Below are 18589 nucleotides of genomic sequence, written 5' to 3' on the forward strand. Positions count from 1 at the left end.
TTTGCCAAAGTAATCTGAACAGACCATCTTGTCTGGAGGCTTGATGGAGATTTACATGCACAGTATGATCAAAATAGATGTATTACATGCACAGTATGATCACAATAGATGTGTTACATGCACATTATGATCAAAATAGATGTGTTACATGCACAGTATGATCAAAATAGATGTATTACATGCACAGTATGATCAAAATAGATGTATTACATGCATAGTATGATCAAAATAGATGTGTTATATGCACAGTATGATCAAAATAGATGTGTTATATGCACAGTATGATCAAAATAAATGTGTTACATGCACAGTATGATCAAAATAGATGTGTTACATGCACAGTATGATCAAAATAGATGTGTTACATGCACATTATGATCAAAACAGATGGATATCAGCTTGTAAAGCACTTCATCATGTTCATGGCCATGTGGTTATGATGTATAAACCTTTTTAATCAATCAGTCACATTTGTAACGACTTATACTATTAATAATAGCTTCTTTTTTTGTTCCAGAAAATACAGTCAAAAGTAATTTTGCATCAGATTTTACCCCCAAATATACACTTTACTGGATTGACATGCTTAATGTCCTGATAAAAAATGATGTGAAAATAAAATAAACCTACCTCCTCCCCTGTGTCCTTTCAGAGAGTAAAATAGTTTGTCTTTAGCAGTGACTATATTCTGTGTAACATCTTGAATAACGTTCTCAAAATAGTTCCCGGCCACCCTAAACGCAAGTCAAGGCAGCCAAATAGATCAGGTATCCAGAAGAGCTGATTTTGTTGAAGCATGTCATTGTGTCCCAGTTGCTTGGATTAATGCTCATGTCAATCACTGTCTTGTCTGGTCCAGACTAAATTATTTAGACAGCTGTCAAAATGATGAGTGAGGTATTAATCAACAACACCAACAATCTTTTCTAAAGTCACTTTTCCCTTGGAAGTCTGGGTTAGAATAGGTCCCCAGCTCCCAATACGTGTCTCCATGTAGGGAGTCTGGGTTAGAATAGGTCCCCAGCTCCCAATACGTGTCTCCATGTAGGGAGTCTGGGTTAGAATAGGTCCCCAGCTCCCAATACGTGTCTCCATGTAGGGTAGTCTGGGTTAGAATAGGTCCCCAGCTTCCAATACGTGTCTCCCTGTAGGGAGTCTGGGTTAGAATAGGTCCCCAGCTCCCAATACGTGTCTCCCTGTAGGGAGTCTGGGTTAGAATAGGTCCCCAGCTCCCAATACGTGTCTCCATGTAGGGAGTCTGGGTTAGAATAGGTCCCCAGCTCCCAATACGTGTCTCCATGTAGGGAGTCTGGGTTAGAATAGGTCCCCAGCTCCCAATAAGTGTCTCCATGTAGGGAGTCTGGGTTAGAATAGGTCCCCAGCTCCCAATACGTGTCTCCATGTAGGTAGTCTGGGTTAGAATAGGTCCCCAGCTCCCAATACGTGTCACCCTGTAGGTAGTCTGGGTTAGAATAGGTCCCCAGCTACCAGTACGTGTCTCCATGTAGGTAGTCTGGGTTAGAATAGGTCCCCAGCTCCCAATAAGTGTCTCCATGTAGGTAGTCTGGGTTAGAATAGGTCCCCAGCTCCCAATACGTGTCACCCTGTAGGTAGTCTGGGTTAGAATAGGTCCCCAGCTACCAATACGTGTCTCCATGTAGGTAGTCTGGGTTAGAATAGGTCCCCAGCTCCCAATACGTGTCACCCTGTATGTAGTCTGGGTTAGAATAGGTCCCCAGCTACCAGTACGTGTCTCCATGTAGGTAGTCTGGGTTAGAATAGGTCCCCAGCTCCCAATACGTGTCTCCATGTAGGGAGTCTGGGTTAGAATAGGTCCCCAGCTCCCAATACGTGTCTCCATGTAGGGAGTCTGGGTTAGAATAGGTCCCCAGCTCCCAATAAGTGTCTCCATGTAGGGAGTCTGGGTTAGAATAGGTCCCCAGCTCCCAATACGTGTCTCCATGTAGGTAGTCTGGGTTAGAATAGGTCCCCAGCTCCCAATACGTGTCACCCTGTAGGTAGTCTGGGATAGAATAGGTCCCCAGCTACCAGTACGTGTCTCCATGTAGGTAGTCTGGGTTAGAATAGGTCCCCAGCTCCCAATACGTGTCACCCTGTAGGTAGTCTGGGTTAGAATAGGTCCCCAGCTCCCAATAAGTGTCTCCATGTAGGTAGTCTGGGTTAGAATAGGTCCCCAGCTCCCAATACGTGTCACCCTGTAGGTAGTCTGGGTTAGAATAGGTCCCCAGCTCCCAATAAGTGTCTCCCTGTAGGTAGTCTGGGTTAGAATAGGTCCCCAGCTCCCAATACGTGTCTCCATGTAAGGTAGTCTGGGTTAGAATACGTCCCCAGCAACCTTTTCATTTATCACATTAAACATACGTTATAATTTGATTTGTAATAAATTCTTTTTGTTCAAAGCCATATGGTCGTCTGTTGAACCAAGATTATTGGAATAAAGATGGTAATCCAAAATGTTTTCCTTTTCGAGTAAATATGACAGCCGAGCATGCCTGGAGATGTGTGGAATAATGATGCGTTCGGTGCCTTGGAAGATAGTACACCAGATTAGATCCTAGATGTCTAGGATGTTCTGGTGCACGTGATGTACTCAAATACTTTCTCTTGTTGTCTTTAACAGTTTCTTTTATCAGTAAATATTTTTTTTTTTTTTTTTTTCGTCTGCCACATTAATCATGTCAGATCTTGATATAGTGCTTGCATTCTGGCGCCGCCATAGGTTGTGGTGTGGCATCTCGCATGGGAAAGTGTAGACAATGATGAAGTGATGCAGAATAAGGTTTTGCAGAAATAATTGACATTTAATCAATAGTAATGATTTTCTCTTCGTCATGTCAGTCATGAAGCCTTGGCAAGTTGTCAAACTTGCTTGAGGTTAGATGTGTAGCTCTGGAGATTGTGTTTGCTCAAGATGCATTAATATTGTCAATATGCAGGGATGCATTAAAATTGTCAATATGCGGGGATGCATTAAAATTGTCAATATGCGGAGATGAGTTAATATTGTCAATATACGGGGATTCATTACTATTATCAATATGCGGGAATGCATTTATATTGTTAATATGCGGGGATGCATTAAAATTGTCAATATGCATGGTTGCATTGGAATTGTCAATATGCAGGGATGCATTAAAATTGTCAATATACAGAGATGCATTAATATTGTCAATATGCAGGGATGCATTAATATTGTCAATATGGGGGGATGCATTAATATTGTCAATATGCGGGGATGCATTTGATAATATTCGTGTCAACAAAAACAGGCAGCGGTACACTTCAGGGATGTTGATTTTGTGAAACGTTCTCTGATTGGACTATCAATATATGCGATAGTCCAGTCATATTTAGCACAGGAAAGTGGGCTTGATGTAGCAAGGGTAGAAACAAGACTTTGATAATAAGGCTGGTGGACATGGTGGACGCTCTTGGCTTGGGAAGATGGTAAAAGTCTGGACTCAGCAAGATTCATTCCAACATTAACACAACATGCTCAAGGTTGACTAGTCCAGTTATCTCATCACTGGAGGATTGTTACGTGTAAATATTTCCCTCAGGGGAATTTGTCCATTTCCAGTGAAACTGACGTCTCCCCATGTCTTCCCCCGGGGCCAATTGACAAGACTTAGGAAAAGGCTTACAAAGTTATATATAGCGGTGACCCAATCTGTTGAATGTGTCACCCAAGTCATGCTATGTCTAGATTTATTTTCAGAAAAAACAAGTCAGTATTTGTAAGGCAAATATGGAAAGCCACATGTTTGATCTGCCAGTGCCTGGAAGGCCCCGATAAATTGGTTGTTCACTTTCTTATTTTGTCTTGTATTGGGATGTAATAGAGAGTTCTCAATAATTATATTATTGTGATTTGTTTGTTTTAGTTTGTTTATGGAATTGTTTAACATTTTAAAATATTCAGATTCTTTTAAAAAATCACCCAAAATAATATTATTTAATTGTAAAAGTAATTATTTATCTTCCTAATTCAAATAAATGGAGAACTAATGATATATAAGATTTTATGATTTTAAGTTATTTTTTTTATGTCCGTTTGTTAAATACGTTATTAAAATCCTGTAAGGATCTGTATTTTTTCGAGATGACGAAACATTATTAACATGATTATTTGTTAACTAATATATAAACAATATACATGAATATGAAATATTTATAATATATGATAATAAACTAGTCCACAATTTTTCATTCAGGCAAAATTGTCAGTAAATATGTAGCCCTTGGGTTTAACAAAGAAACATCTCTTGTCTCGTGAATTAGCGTCTCTCTGAGAGTTTAGTCTGCAAACAGATTTGTTCAGGAATCTTTCCCAAAGGCCATTGTCCTATTGAGCAATAATTAAAATATCCCCGCAAAAAATGGTTTGCTTTTGCGTGTCCTGGAATACTTGGCGAGACAGCCGAGAGCCAGTTTGTGTGGCTTCAGTTGATGCCCGTACACATGTTACGTGTTTTGTTTTACACCAGACTGCAAGTTGTGGGGGAGATATGTTTGTGGTGCCAACAGCTACATTGTTTTAAGACATCTCGTGTCATCATACTGTTTAATGTTTCATCACTGGTGACCCACACAAGTGTTTACCCTTAATATTCCAATAGTTTACCCTGATTATATTTATGTGGTTGTCAACACCGAACCTGCCCTTGTGGGTAACACATTCACCAAAGAGATGACGTCTGAGACCTGCATCACTTCGGGCTTACTTCCCACATTAAGCTGACAAGCCACGATATAACGGGAATACTGTTTGAACCCAACTCACTCACTCACTTGCTCTTTTCCAATTCTTTGAATTTTGTGTATGAACGAATGTCATGGCATTAATTGTCTCAGACAGTATCTACCACTGGGGCCTTATATACCACTTAAAAAAAGTTAATTTTAATTTATAAATTTATATGAAAAATTATTTTAATATGGAGATTTTATCTTACTATCCTATCCTAAATTTATTTTTCTCTTGTAACTGTAAATTTTGCAGCTGAGAGATTTCTCAAAATATTGTAAAGGCTTATTTATATTTTATAAGTTGATTTACAAAACTATCTCGCAGAAAAAAATATTTTAATAAATAACTGTTAATTTTTGACAAATATTGTTTTACTGTTTGACTGTCCCTGGAATGTGTAAACAATTTAATTAATAACCGGAGGATAAACCTGACTCCATTTGAAATCTGTTGACTCCTGCATCCCAAACCCTGACAGACACATCAGTTATTGTCGTGGGTGTATGCAACATGTTCAAAGATGGCGTAATCTGCTGAATTGACTAGATTTGTGTCAAACCATTGACTACCTACATTGTATCCTCAGTATCCTGCTAAGTTCAAACTTGTTTTGTTTTTTGTTTATTAATAGTAATTTAATTTTGAAGTATGATTTAAAAAATAGTAAGTCAACAACTTACATTGATTTTTAGACCAATCATTTTGTAGATAAGAAAATATAAGATTAAAATTCTTAGCATTGCCATGCAAACTGTCAATAACGGCCTTGATAAATTTTAGTGGTTTCTATGGTGACAATAAATGTGACCAACCAGGAGAAAGGGGACCTTATGGGTGCTAGGATACATTTATTTGTGCTGTGACGTCATAAGATGTTTGATGTCTAGTGTGATGAGCTTACTTCACTGAAGATCGCCATGTGTGCGGACTGTACAAAAATATCATATTTTTCTCACGCTATTTTGTAATGGAATAAAAACACTATTACAAAACCTTTCAGCATACATGTCTACTTTCAATTTATCAGACATTATATCTAAAAACTGCAAATATTACATAAACAGTAATATGTCAGAAAATGAGTCCAACGTTTGATGCCATGTATCTCTGTAATAAATATAAATTAAAGCTTCCGAACTGTATTTTTGTGTTCCATAGATACTGTAGTTTTAAAATATAATGAAAAGTCAAACTGTGATTTTTCACCCATAACGTCCCTTATCTCATGGTCGGTCACAAATTAAATCAGTTTGCAAGGTGGAAAGTTTATTTACAGCATTGGAGATAACAGGTTTAACATGTTTACTGACAATTTGATTTTCTGGCTTTGGATTTTTTTCAACTTAAAAATTTGCTCGAGAAAAAAACTGGAAAAAATAATTTTTCCTCAGGTTTTGTGAAATAGATACATTATTCAATTGACATGACAGATGTCCTGAAAAGATGTGTTTTGAAGAAAGGTATATTGTGCAGCTCCTTTTACATGGCTTGAGCAGTGCCACAACAAATGTCCTGTCTAACATTATGTTAAATGGTGGGTCTGGATTTGAACCGAAAACACTTACCGTATTCAACGTAATAAGCGTCCAGGGCACTCTCAAAATTAAAAATAGGGGGCTCTTATTAGAATATTCTTTTGGTGAAAAAAAACAGAGTTGAAAGATAAATTTAGTGGTTTATACTGACAGCCTGAAATGTTTATGTACGACAGATATCTTTATTCAGAATTAAATTGCCCATAATTAAGGGTGCATATAACACACGAGTGCATTATATATAAGTCTTGTGTACATTGATCAATCGGAAGGGGTGCCAATTGAGTGGGGCGCTTATTACGTCGAATACGGTAAAATTGGTTTTCATTTACCAATTAAAGCAAAATCTATCGTAAACACCTCCATTAATCAGTTTTCTGATAGTTCCAGTTTATGAGTACCGCTAACACAAAACTGATACCACAAGATTTCGATATGCTACTTTCATTTGAATCATCTGAATCAGCGAACGGCAAATATTTGTGTTCCAGCTGTGAGGACGTGTCATTGAATCAGCGTTGTTGATCTGTGGGTACTTACGGCAATTGAACCAATATTGTTCATCCAGGCAAGCCAATTACCTGATGTGTCAACCTGTAGGAACTAAACAATGCTATGTGTGGGAGGGAGCCCCATTCTTGGCCCTCGGGTCGTAAATCTTCCCATTGTGGCGTCAGTCAGGGTACCGTATTGGACCCTTCTGATGAGCTGTTAAAATGAAGGAAAGGACAGGGATATGTATTTATCAACTGTGGAACTAAGTTTCATGAAGGTAACATTCATGTTAAGGGTCACATTTGTAATGCACTTGATCTAAACTGTTGATAAATTTGATTTCTTTGGATATATTGGTTTGTCAGCAGGTACTGGTATTCACACTGGGATCTATTGATGATTCAGAACTATGTGCATTTAGTAGCCATAATAGGAATTATTTACCCATTTCCTCAAAAAATTTTTTTTTTTTTTTAAGAATTCCTATTTTCAGATGTATTTAAACCTTTTAACTTTGTAGTCAATATACTATTGTAACATTTGGCATTAAGTCTTCTTGTTAACTGGTTTTGTTATCGGCATGATCAGTGAAGTACTGTTCACCTCCTCAACATTATTTTAATTATGACTTAAATTGGAAATGTTTAATTCTAAGTTATGAATTATTCTGACACTTGCTACAGACATGGGGCAGGTCCAGATAAACCCCTGTCCCACCAGAGTAGCTGATACAGTATTGTCAAAGTATGCCACCCCGGTAGGTACATGAATTAGGTGAAGTACGGTACATCTGGGAGCTGGAATGCAACTGGGCAATGAAGTTGATACTTTATTGTCATTCACCATACAAAATCACAGGGCATGCAAGAGTGAGCTTGTTAATGCGATGCTGATAGGTCTTGTCAATATTTGTACCCTACCAGGTGGGACGTTGGCTCATGTCAAACATGTATAGGAATTAGAGCTTATGGGCATGGCTTGTTGAAGCTTTGATGAGCTCTGTACATTGAGAATTGAGAGATAGTTATCTTGGTGTGGTGTTGTTAGATACATCCATCTTGTATGTGGTGAATAGCTGTACCAGTGTTTAAAATCGTCTGCTTTGAGATTATGAGTTTGGTGAGGTGAAAACTATTTTGAGACTTTTATCTGATATCAGAGTGGAAGCCTTTGTGCAGGAAGTTGAGGAATTAAGCATATTATCGTCATCAGGATCAATATCAATAATTTCTAGATATTTTATTTGAGGCCCCACTGGGATTCTGGTTTAAAATATATCCCAGGAACCTATGCCGACTTAGTGGATTTGGTGGTCAGACTCGCTGACTTGGTTGATTGTGTGTCGTCATACCCTGGTGTGATTAGTTGCTCATTTTTATCAATCACTGGATTGTCTGGTCCAGACATGATTATTTACAGGCTGTTGTCATTTAGCTGGAATATTGCAGAGTGTGACGTTAAAAAAACAGATAAACAATGATAGGAGTTTACTGTACATTCAAGGGAGACAACATCACACCATCAAATAGCATTAAGATGGGTCTCCAATCATAGTCCCAGCCTAGCATATATCTATCTCATTGGCTAGTGGCCATCTTGTAGAAACCCACACAAGTTGGCTGTCATAGCGTTTGATGTAAGGTCACTTGCTTGTCACCTGTTTGCAACCCAAATGCTCCTGTTTGCATCACAGGAAGGCTGTTATAAAAAATGTTGCATGCCCTTGTAGCGGCCATAAAATTTCCGAGTCACGTGATGGGATTCGAACCACAGACCTTCTGATAAGAGGTCGGATGCCTTGTTCACATGACCAAAGAGGTTAACTCCGTCAGCAAGCTGACAAGGTAAGGATGTCATCTGTGGGATGACTCCACGCCCTGCTACACCCTCATCATATTTTACCAGCCCTTTTTTTCCTTCTTATATACAATGCACTTTGCTTCTTTGACTGCTCCCCTTTCCCTTGATATCCACACCGCCATTTGTAATATGTATAAATGGTCTTGAGACCATTACGCTGAACAACAGCAAAGCTGACCCGCTGCTTGGTACTAGACTTTCACACACATCACTAATAACGCATGTATGTATATCAGTCATTATCAGTGTACAGCAGAAACACACACACACACACACACGCACACGCACACGCACACACACACACACACACACACACACACCTGCTTGCATGTCGCTGTATGAGTGCAATAATCTGGAGAGCGACGTTAAACCCCATTTCTCCTCACCTGGCAAAAGGTCAGTCACATAGTCTCTTATCGAGAAATGATAAAAGATTTTACAAGCAGAGCGTTCTTGGGTCTCGTGATGCATGTCCATTCAGTTTGTAAAACCCTGTACGCTCTGTACGCTGGTGTAACATGTAACATGTAACTCCGGTACATTACATTTCAGTGACTTTTATGAATGAGTGTCTGGTATGAGTCATGCTTGTTCAATGATGTTGACAGTGTGCAGAGATTTGCTATCAAAAAGAGTGAAGACGTTTTGTCCAGTCAAGCTTTTGCCCAACACTAAAGTGCACTATTCTTTGCCTATTCGTTAAACATGGAAATGTTACTTGTCGGTGCATTTAATCTTCAATGACCTTCAGTTATAACATTAGTGATGTTATCCCACTTGTGGTGGTGTTTATATTCAGTATAGTTGTTGACAATCGATCAGTTGGGTTGCTAGACATTTGTAGGCACTGATTTATATATGAATATTCCCAGTTAATGACAGTGAGTGAATGTTGTTTTATACCACCATTAATAATATTCCATGCATATGTCTGTAATAAATTAATCATATTTTCATCCTGGCCTCCACCCAACAATCCCGCCATTATCATGTTGTGGCCAGTACTTCAATAAGAGAAAACCATGATGTACGTCTCTTTGAGTGAGCGAGTGAGTGAGTGAGTGAGTGAGTGAACATTTAAAATCATAGTTTGAATAAATGGGAGCTTGGTGGTTTACAGATAAGACATTGATTAAACATTCAACCACAATTAAAACATAATAATACAGTATGTAGGTTTTTTTAACTTAAGACTGCCCCCGTGATCCAGAAGATAGAGCGTTTGCCCGGACTTGCAAGGTCGGTAGTTCGATCCCCTGGTGGCGTCATACCTAATGACGTTTAAAGATGGTTCTTGCTGTTACCGTTCTTGGCACTCAGCATAAGGCAGAAGAAATATGGACTGGTCAGCTCGGATCAGTATAATGTGTTGAGTAGAGTATCCATGTGCCATTAAGCTGCCATAAGTCCAGACTAGTTCAAGCACATGCACGCATGCATACACACGTACCTATATAAGTGCAATCATCTTTAACACGATATTAAACCCAATTTCACCCCACCACCTTTTCACTGAAACAGTCAACGCCTGCAACATTTCCAGGAGAAATACTGGCTCCTTGATTTCACATGTTCTGTACAATTTAGTTTGGAAATTGCTTCTTGATGCTCTGCATGTTAGCAACAATTGTTTCAATATCGGTTCCCCATTCAGGTCTTTCAATGCAAATATTTTCCAACGGCAACCATGGTTCTAAACATTAGACAACATCTGGTACCTGGAATTGTGCACCTTTTGAAAACCTGTGGGAGATGGCTTCATGTTTGATATGTAAAGTCAAGAGGCCAATTATTGCAGTTTTGGGATTTTTGGCCCTTAAATCCAGGTTTGTAGGTCAAAAATATAAAATATTAGGTTCCAATTTCAAATATATATTTTCGATTTCCTTAAAATGTTAAGTGAGGTAGGGAAAAATACAAACAGTTGGAGAATTCCTGCCTTGTTCAGCAAGGGTGAAAACTGGACTTTTACAGTCAGTTAACTCCCTTGCCTAGGGAAGATCGCAAAGCAATTACTTCAAGAAAACAGAGATAGTGTCCAACAGTCATTATCAAGTTTACTAGTCCGCTGATACAAGGGCATAGTGTTGATGTTGTATGCTGGTCATCCACAGTCTAATTGAAGCCCCGTCACACAGATCAGTTTGACAGGACCGACCATTGACCCCAGGATCAGGCTTTAAATTTTGATAGATTGTTTCAACAGTTAAGTTTGAAAACACGATAACCATTTGTCTACCCGTGTATTCAGTCCTTAGAATCAACAGAACCCTTTCAACCTGCACCTAAGCTATAGGCAGCACTAACTTCAACTGATTCCCGTGTACACAACAGGGGCCAAGTGTTTTGGGTGGGGGGATTTCGGCCACTGGACATGTGGGATTTGTTGCTAGTCATGTTGGACAAATACAGTATTGTTTGAGGGCTTGGACAAGGGACACAATGCCAGGCTGTGCGAAGTAAGACCTGTTTGATAAGACAGGTGGCGGTCAGTCTTGAACTGGACATTGCATATACATGCTGGTCCTCGGGGAGCTTAGACGTTAAGCTGGCTGTTGAAAGACTTTCAACTGATCACAGTTTGATTATATGCCTTGCACGAGTGCTGATGTTTCTAAGTTAACTTAATTGCCTTTTAATGGTTGGTGTTGAGAGTTATATGAAGGCTAAAGTTGCAAAGTTGTTTAGATACACAGGGATGCACCTGGGGGGTCACAGTCAAGTTTGGGGGGTCACAGTCATGTTTAAGGGGGTCACAACAGTCATGTTTGGGCGGTCACCATTATGTTTGGAGGGGTCACTGTCAGTAATAGTCATGTTTTGGTTTTTGTTTTTTTTTTGGTTTTGTTATTTGTTTTCGGAGGGGGGGGGGGGGGGGGAATTAGTCATGTTTGGGGGATCTCAATCATGTTTGGAGGGGTCACAGTCATGTTTGGAGGGGCGGGCACAGTCATGTTTGGAGGGGTCACAGTCATGTTTGGAGGAGGGGGCATGGTCATGTTTTGGGGGGTCACAGTCATGTTAGGAGGGTGTCACAGTCATGTTTGGAGGGGGGCACAGTCATGTTTGAGGGTGTCACAGTCATGTTTGGAGGGGGGCACAGTCATGTTTGAGGGTGTCACAGTCATGTTTGGAGGGGGGCACAGTCATGTTTGAGGGTGTCACAGTCATGTTTGGAGGGGGGCACAGTCATGTTTGAAGGCGTTACAGTCATGTTTGGAGGGGGGCACAGTCATGTTTGAGGGCGTCACAGTCATATTTGAGGGCGTCACAGTCATGTTTGGGGATCTGAGTCATGTTTGGAGGGGTCACAGTCATGTTTGGAGGGGTCACAGTCATGTTTGAGGGCATCACAGTCGTGTTTGGGGATCTCAGTCATGTTTGGAGGGGTCACAGTCATGTTTGGAGGGGGCACAGTCATGTTTGAGGGCGTCACAGTCATGTTTGGGGATCTGAGTCATGTTTGGAGGGGTCACAGTCATGTTTGGGGATCTGAGTCATGTTTGGAGAGGTCACAGTCATGTTTGAGGGCATCACAGTCATGTTTGGAGGGGGGCACAGTCATGAAAATGGTCTTACCAGCATGACCACTTTACCAAAGACAAATGCAATATAAAGTATTAGTGAAGCCTTATGCTAGCTATGGACTGGATTTTCCTTGTTAATGAAACAAAACTCAGCATCGTATTAGTGAAATTGCAGTTATTCTTGTTATTTTGCTTCGTTTTTTAAATCTTTTAACTGTATCTGAAAATTGTTTCTCTCACTGTAACAAATATGACAACCCTCTGAAGATCTGAAGATCTGTCTGCAGCAACCCATGCTTGTTGTAAGAAGCAACTTACAGGATCGGAGGGTCAGACTCGCTAACTTGGTTGATGCATGTCATCGTATCCCAATTGAGTAGATAATGCTCACGTGATGTTAATCACTGGAATGTCTGGTCCAGACTTGATTATTTACAGACTGACATTATATAGCTGGAATATTGCTGAATGCAGCGTTAAACAACAAACAAACAAACAAGCAAACCAACCAAACACATGTGATAAACGTATTTGGCCTGAACAGACTTGATTAAAACATCCCAGGAGATAAGGAAGCATAATGCTATATTGCTCTTTAGTACCAAACTGTACATCAGCTATTACTGAAAGACATGCAAACATTCACTAGAAACACGGTGAAACACTATGATCATGATACTTCTCCTTCACACGTAGGAACACTTTATCTTACTTTCTACAGGCTTTCCTCGTTTCTTAAATGACATAGATCTTGTTCTTCATAAAGGTCCACAATGTGCTTCATATGTACGCGTTAGAAGTGTGCGGAATTATACATACTGGTATACCACAATTTGAAATACTAATAACTACATATCACAATACATTTGAAAAATACCTGTATATTCTGTTTGTCAAATTCATACATATTTTAATCTTGTTGGTTGGCAAGGTTTTCGTAAGTGACAAGTCAAACTGAAATTATGAAATTCAGAAATTAGCAACAGATCCCCGTGATTGAAAAAGCGAAACTATTTGCAACCAGCCTCCTGTATATAATGTGTCTGTTACATCTGCGATGTGACCATAACCACAGTCAACAAAATGGCCCACTCTGAGGTAGTCAAAAACTTCCAAGACGTTTGAGTTATTTTAATGCAGGTTCATAACAAATTACAGATGAAAGAACACATGCAATGTGCTGTGGTACATATCACAATACATAAATTATTAATATATTAGAAGTATTTTTGCAGAAACGTCACCAGGCCTGCAATTAGTTCAATGTTTGAAAACAAGGAGGTCCATAGGTTCTTGTTATTTGCTGAGGTATTTTAATCTAGGCACCCCTAAACCTTTGATTTTTAACATAAGGGTAAGAAAAGAACCCCTTGACGTTCATGCTTAATTTCAAACACAAGATGTGGACATCAAGCCAAGAAACTGGTGTCATGCCTATACCCATCACTATCAAGCGTTGTGTCATGATTTTATTAACCAGATAGATTCCCTCGTTTTTGTCACATCCTTTGAATCTCATGGGCAGAGCATGTAGCCGATCAGTGATGGAGCCCCAGGCACAATAGAGGAGCATTTAAGCGTGAATCTCATCTGTGTTGCAGATGTTCAAACGAGCAAATCATGTTTCCTCTGTTTGGCGTGGAGGTAGTTTTAGAGGACGATACTTGTAGCTGGAGAGATTGTCTGTTTAAACACATACACTTTCTGCTTGTTTAATCAGCTATTACCAGCGTTAGGCACCTCATGAGAACTGGCCCCAGCAAGTGCTTACTGCAGGACCTAAGTTAGTTGAGACTGGGGGTTGCCATTGGAGTGATTCTTGCACAATTGTTAATGCCTGTCATATGTTTGGTTTAACTTACCCAGAGACGAGTCTCAGTTTACTTTTAGTCTGATAGGGCTAATATACTACTCAAAAAAAGTTACGGATCATGTGATTCTTTCATATTACCATACTTGACAGATTAACCACAGTCATATGAAAGAATTGAGTGTCCTTAACTTCTTTTGAGCAGTATAGCACATTCTCTTGTTTCTCATCACTGGTCATGATCTTAAATGAGTTCGAAGTTGGTGTCTTATATTCGTTTTTTACAGAGTTAAGGCCCTACAGAGTGAGAGGTCAAATAAATTTTAATTTTAAATTATGTATGATGGTCTTTCTTTGTCTCCCAGTCTAATGCATAAAAAGACAAAATGTGGCTGAAGGACTAACTTCTTCTCATGTTGAAGTGTACAGTGAGGCAACACGATTGTTGCTCCTCATTCATAGCTGGTGGGAGAGAGAATTCTGTAGACTTTAACAAGTATCTAAGGGAATGATTATTAGTTTAAATCATAATTTCTAGATTATATACATAATAAGAATAAGTTGTCCCTATAAGAGACTGGTATCTTTAGAACTGTCCACTTATCTAGACTTGGCTATTAAGAGGATAGAATTACTACACATCCAGGGACTTATCTTTCAATACACCCTTGGAGCGAGGCTAATAATTCTGTTTCTGAATATCTTGTGTTGGGAATAAAAGTAGTATTATCCTGCCATATATGTGATATGCAATGACCGAAGGCTAATAATCTCTTGTTTATATGTCATTGCCAAAATAATTAAAGTTTAGGACATATTTTTGTTGATTAAAGAATCTCTTGGAACTGTCTAGGAATATAATGCTTGAGTAAACCGCCTCATTTATTGTTTAGTGCCAAATTATTTTCAGCCATGTTTTTTTACAGAAGCACACACACACCAGGAAAATTCTCTTTGTATGTGGCCACAGTGGTCTGGTGGTAGAGTGCCCAGAGAGCGGAAAGTTGGTGGTTCAATCCCCTACCACGTCTCACCAAAAGATGTTAAAAGATCATACTTGTTAGCGTCCCTGGCACTCTAAATGCAGAGTGCCAGGGAGGCTAAAACAAGGACTGGTTGGCTCGGAATCAGTATACTGTGACTGAGTGAAAGATTCTTGAACGCGACGTTAAACCCCATGTCACCTCACCGCTCTATGTCTGTCTGTATTTCACTGTTGTACTCACATTCTTTCTACTTTCAGCCAACATTGAACAGTTTCAACGAAAAAATGCCGAAGAATCCGGCAAATCCTCCGTCCACCCCTCTGTCCACCCCTCTGTCCACCCCTCTGTCCAGTCAAGCTCCGCCCTTCCATCCAATACAGCCGAGGCTCCACAGAAGCCGGTGCGCAGACAGAACTCGGCTCGACGACACACACTCTCCAGTGGGCTCGACTACAATGCTGTAAGTGGTATTCATTAAATTAATCTTTCTGCAATAATAATCATTGGTGTGTTCCAGGACAGAAGGGGGCACGGGTGGCCCAGTCGCGGAGGCGCCGCAATTCGCTGTGCAGGGTTGCCTCCCTTGGGCACGCCAGAAACCTATGATTGTGGGTTCGAATCCCGGTTCGCCCCAACTATGTTTCTAGGTTTGACAGCACCATACCCGTTTCACGTCTGAGACCTGCATCACTTCGGGCTTTCCTCCCACATTAAGCTGACACGCCGTGATATAACTGGAATACTGTTAAAGTGGCGTTAAACTCAACTCACTCACTCACTCCAGGACAGAATAGGTCCTAAATACTCATGTCTGACTAATGATGGTCTTGTTAGTGCAATGTGTTATGTGGATATTTGTGTATCATGTGCCATGACAGCATGGATTGTTGCTCATGCTGTTGACCACTGGTCTGCTGGGCCTGGACTAGGTTATATACAGGGTGCTGTGATATGGCTGGAATATTACTAAGGTGTAAAACAACATGCACTCACTCACTCACTCATGCTGTCGACCAATGGTCTGCCAGGCCTGGACTAGGTTATGTACAAGGTGTTGTGATATGGCTGGAATATTGCTGAGGTGTAAAACAACATGCACTCACTCACTCATGCTGTCGACCCCACTGTTCTGCCAGGCCAGGACTAGGTTATATACAGGGTGTTGGGATATGGCTGGAATATTGCAGAGGTGTAAAACAACATTCACTCACTCACACAGTCGACCAATGGTCTGCCAGGCCTGGACTAGGTTATATACAGGGTGTTGGGATATGGCTGGAATATTGCTGACTGAGGTGTAAAACAACATTCACACACTCATGCAGTCGACCAATGGTTTGCCAGGCCTGGACTAGGTTATGTACAGGGTGTTGTGATATGTCTGGAATATTGCTGACTGAGGTGTAAAACAACATTCACACACACATGCAGTCGACCAATGGTTTGCCAGGCCTGGACTAGGTTATGTACAGGGTGTTGTGATATGTCTGGAATATTGCTGACTGAGGTGTAAAACAACATTCACTCACTCATGCAGTCGACCAATGGTTTGCCAGGCCTGGACTAGGTGATGTACAGGGTGTTGTGATATGGCTGGAATATTGCTGACTGAGGTGTAAAACAACATTCACTCAATCATGCAGTCGACCAATGGTTTGCCAGGCCTGGACTAGGTTATATACAGGGTGTTGTGATATGGCTGGAATATTGCTGACTGAGGTGTAAAACAACATTCACTCACTCATGCAGTCGACCAATGGTTTGCCAGGCCTGGACTAGGTTATATACAGGGTGTTGTGATATGGCTGAAATATTGCTGACTGAGGTTTAAACCAACATTCACTCACTCATGCAGTCGACCAATGGTTTGCCAGGCCTGGACTAGGTTATATACAGGGTGTTGTGATATGGCTGGAAATTGCAGAGGTGTAAAACAACATGCACTCACTCTTGCAGTTGACCACTGGTCTGCCAGGCCTGGACTAGGTTATATACAGGGTGTTGTGATATGTCTGGAATATTGCTGACTGAGGTTTAAACCAACATTCACTCACTCATGCTGTCGACCAATGGTCTGCCAGGCCTGGACTAGGTTATATACAGGGTGTTGTGATATGGCTGGAATATTGCTGACTGAGGTGTAAAACAACATGCACTCACTCATGTTAGAGGCAGCTAGTAACATGTGGACATGATGCTCTAGTTGTGTGGGTTACCATATTCGACGTAATAAGCGCCCCACTCTAATAAGCGCCCACGGCGATATTTGCTAATATATTGGCTAGTGACAATGCCAATCAGCACCCCTTCTGATTGATCAATGGACACAGGCCTTTTTTATTCGTGTATAATATGCACTCGTGTGTTATATGTACCCTTAATTATGGGCAATTAAATTCTCGAAAAATATATCTGTCGTCTGTAAACATTTCAGGCTGTCAGCATAAACCACGAAATTTACGATCTTCCAACTCCGTTTTCTTTTCACCAAAATAATATTCTAATAAAAGCCCCCTATTTCTAATTTTGAGAGCGCCCTGGGCGCTTATTACGTCGAATACGGTATGTGTGAGTGTTTGTGTGGGTTACATGTGAGTGTTTGTGTGAGTTACATGTGAGTGTTTGTGTGGGTTACATGTGAGTGTTTGTGTGGGTTACATGTGAGTGTTTGTGTGGGTTACATGTAAGTGTTATTAGGGTTACATGTGAGTGTTATTAGGGTTACATGTGAGTGTTGGCGTGGGTTACATGTGAGTGTTTGTGTGGGTTACGTGTGAGTGTTTGGGTGGGTTACATGTGAGTGTTTGTGTTGGTTACATGTGAGTGTTGTAAGGGTTACATGTGAGTGTTTGTGTGAGTTACATGTGAGTGTTTGTGTGGGTTACATGTGAGTGTTTGTGTGGGTTACATGTGAGTGTTATTAGTGTTACATGTGAGTGTTTGTGTGGGTTACATGTGAGTGTTTGTGTGTGTTACATGTGAGTGTTTGTGTGGGTTACATGTGAGTGTTTGTGTGTGTTACATGTGAGTGTTTGTGTGGGTTACATATGAGTGTTTGTGTGGGTTACATATGAGTGTTATTAGGGTTACATGTGAGTGTTTGTGTGGGTTACATGTGAGTGTTTGTGTGGGTTACATGTGAGTGTTTGTGTGGGTTACATATGAGTATTTGTGTGGGTTACATGTGAGTGTTTGTGTGGGTTACATGTGAGTGTTTGTGTGGGTTACATATGAGTGTTTGTGTGGGTTACATGTGAGTGTTTGTGTGGGTTACATGTGAGTGTTTGTGTGGGTTTCATGTGAGTGTTTGTGTGGGTTCAGATCAAGAGGATGAAGCAGTTCGAGGAGGAGCGGGACATGCTCCTGCAGGGACTGGAGGCAGTGGACACAGCTCGGGAGTGGTACCGCAAACAGATCTCCGCCATACAAGACAAGCAGAAGTACCTCGGCAAGGCCGCGTTCAATGTGAGTGATAGATCCTCAAAGGCAAAAGCATCTGTTCAAGTCTGAAGATGGAGCCGTTATGCTTCCTTGACTTGTTTTTTTATCTTTTTATCTTAAATTTTAATTTGAACTTTTAAATTCAAATTCTACCTAGAAATTTT

The 18589-nt window shown here is 40.4% G+C and overlaps 1 protein-coding gene across 2 annotated transcripts in view; it reads left to right on the forward strand.

Annotated features, from left to right (window-relative positions):
* LOC139458767 (suppressor APC domain-containing protein 2-like) overlaps nucleotides 1-18589 on the forward strand; it is a 29740-nt gene that overhangs the window by 5873 nt on the left and 5278 nt on the right. For both annotated transcript variants that reach the window (XM_071240181.1, XM_071240182.1), the window contains 2 exons: nucleotides 15242-15444; nucleotides 18306-18449. In XM_071240181.1, coding sequence (XP_071096282.1) covers nucleotides 15242-15444; nucleotides 18306-18449 — 347 coding nt within the window. The remainder of the gene's footprint in view (nucleotides 1-15241; nucleotides 15445-18305; nucleotides 18450-18589) is intronic.

This window comes from Haliotis cracherodii, unplaced genomic scaffold, assembly GCF_022045235.1.
Source record: "Haliotis cracherodii isolate W230 unplaced genomic scaffold, xgHalCrac1.p SCAF_13, whole genome shotgun sequence".
In the NCBI taxonomy this organism is placed as follows: domain Eukaryota; kingdom Metazoa; phylum Mollusca; class Gastropoda; order Lepetellida; family Haliotidae; genus Haliotis; species Haliotis cracherodii.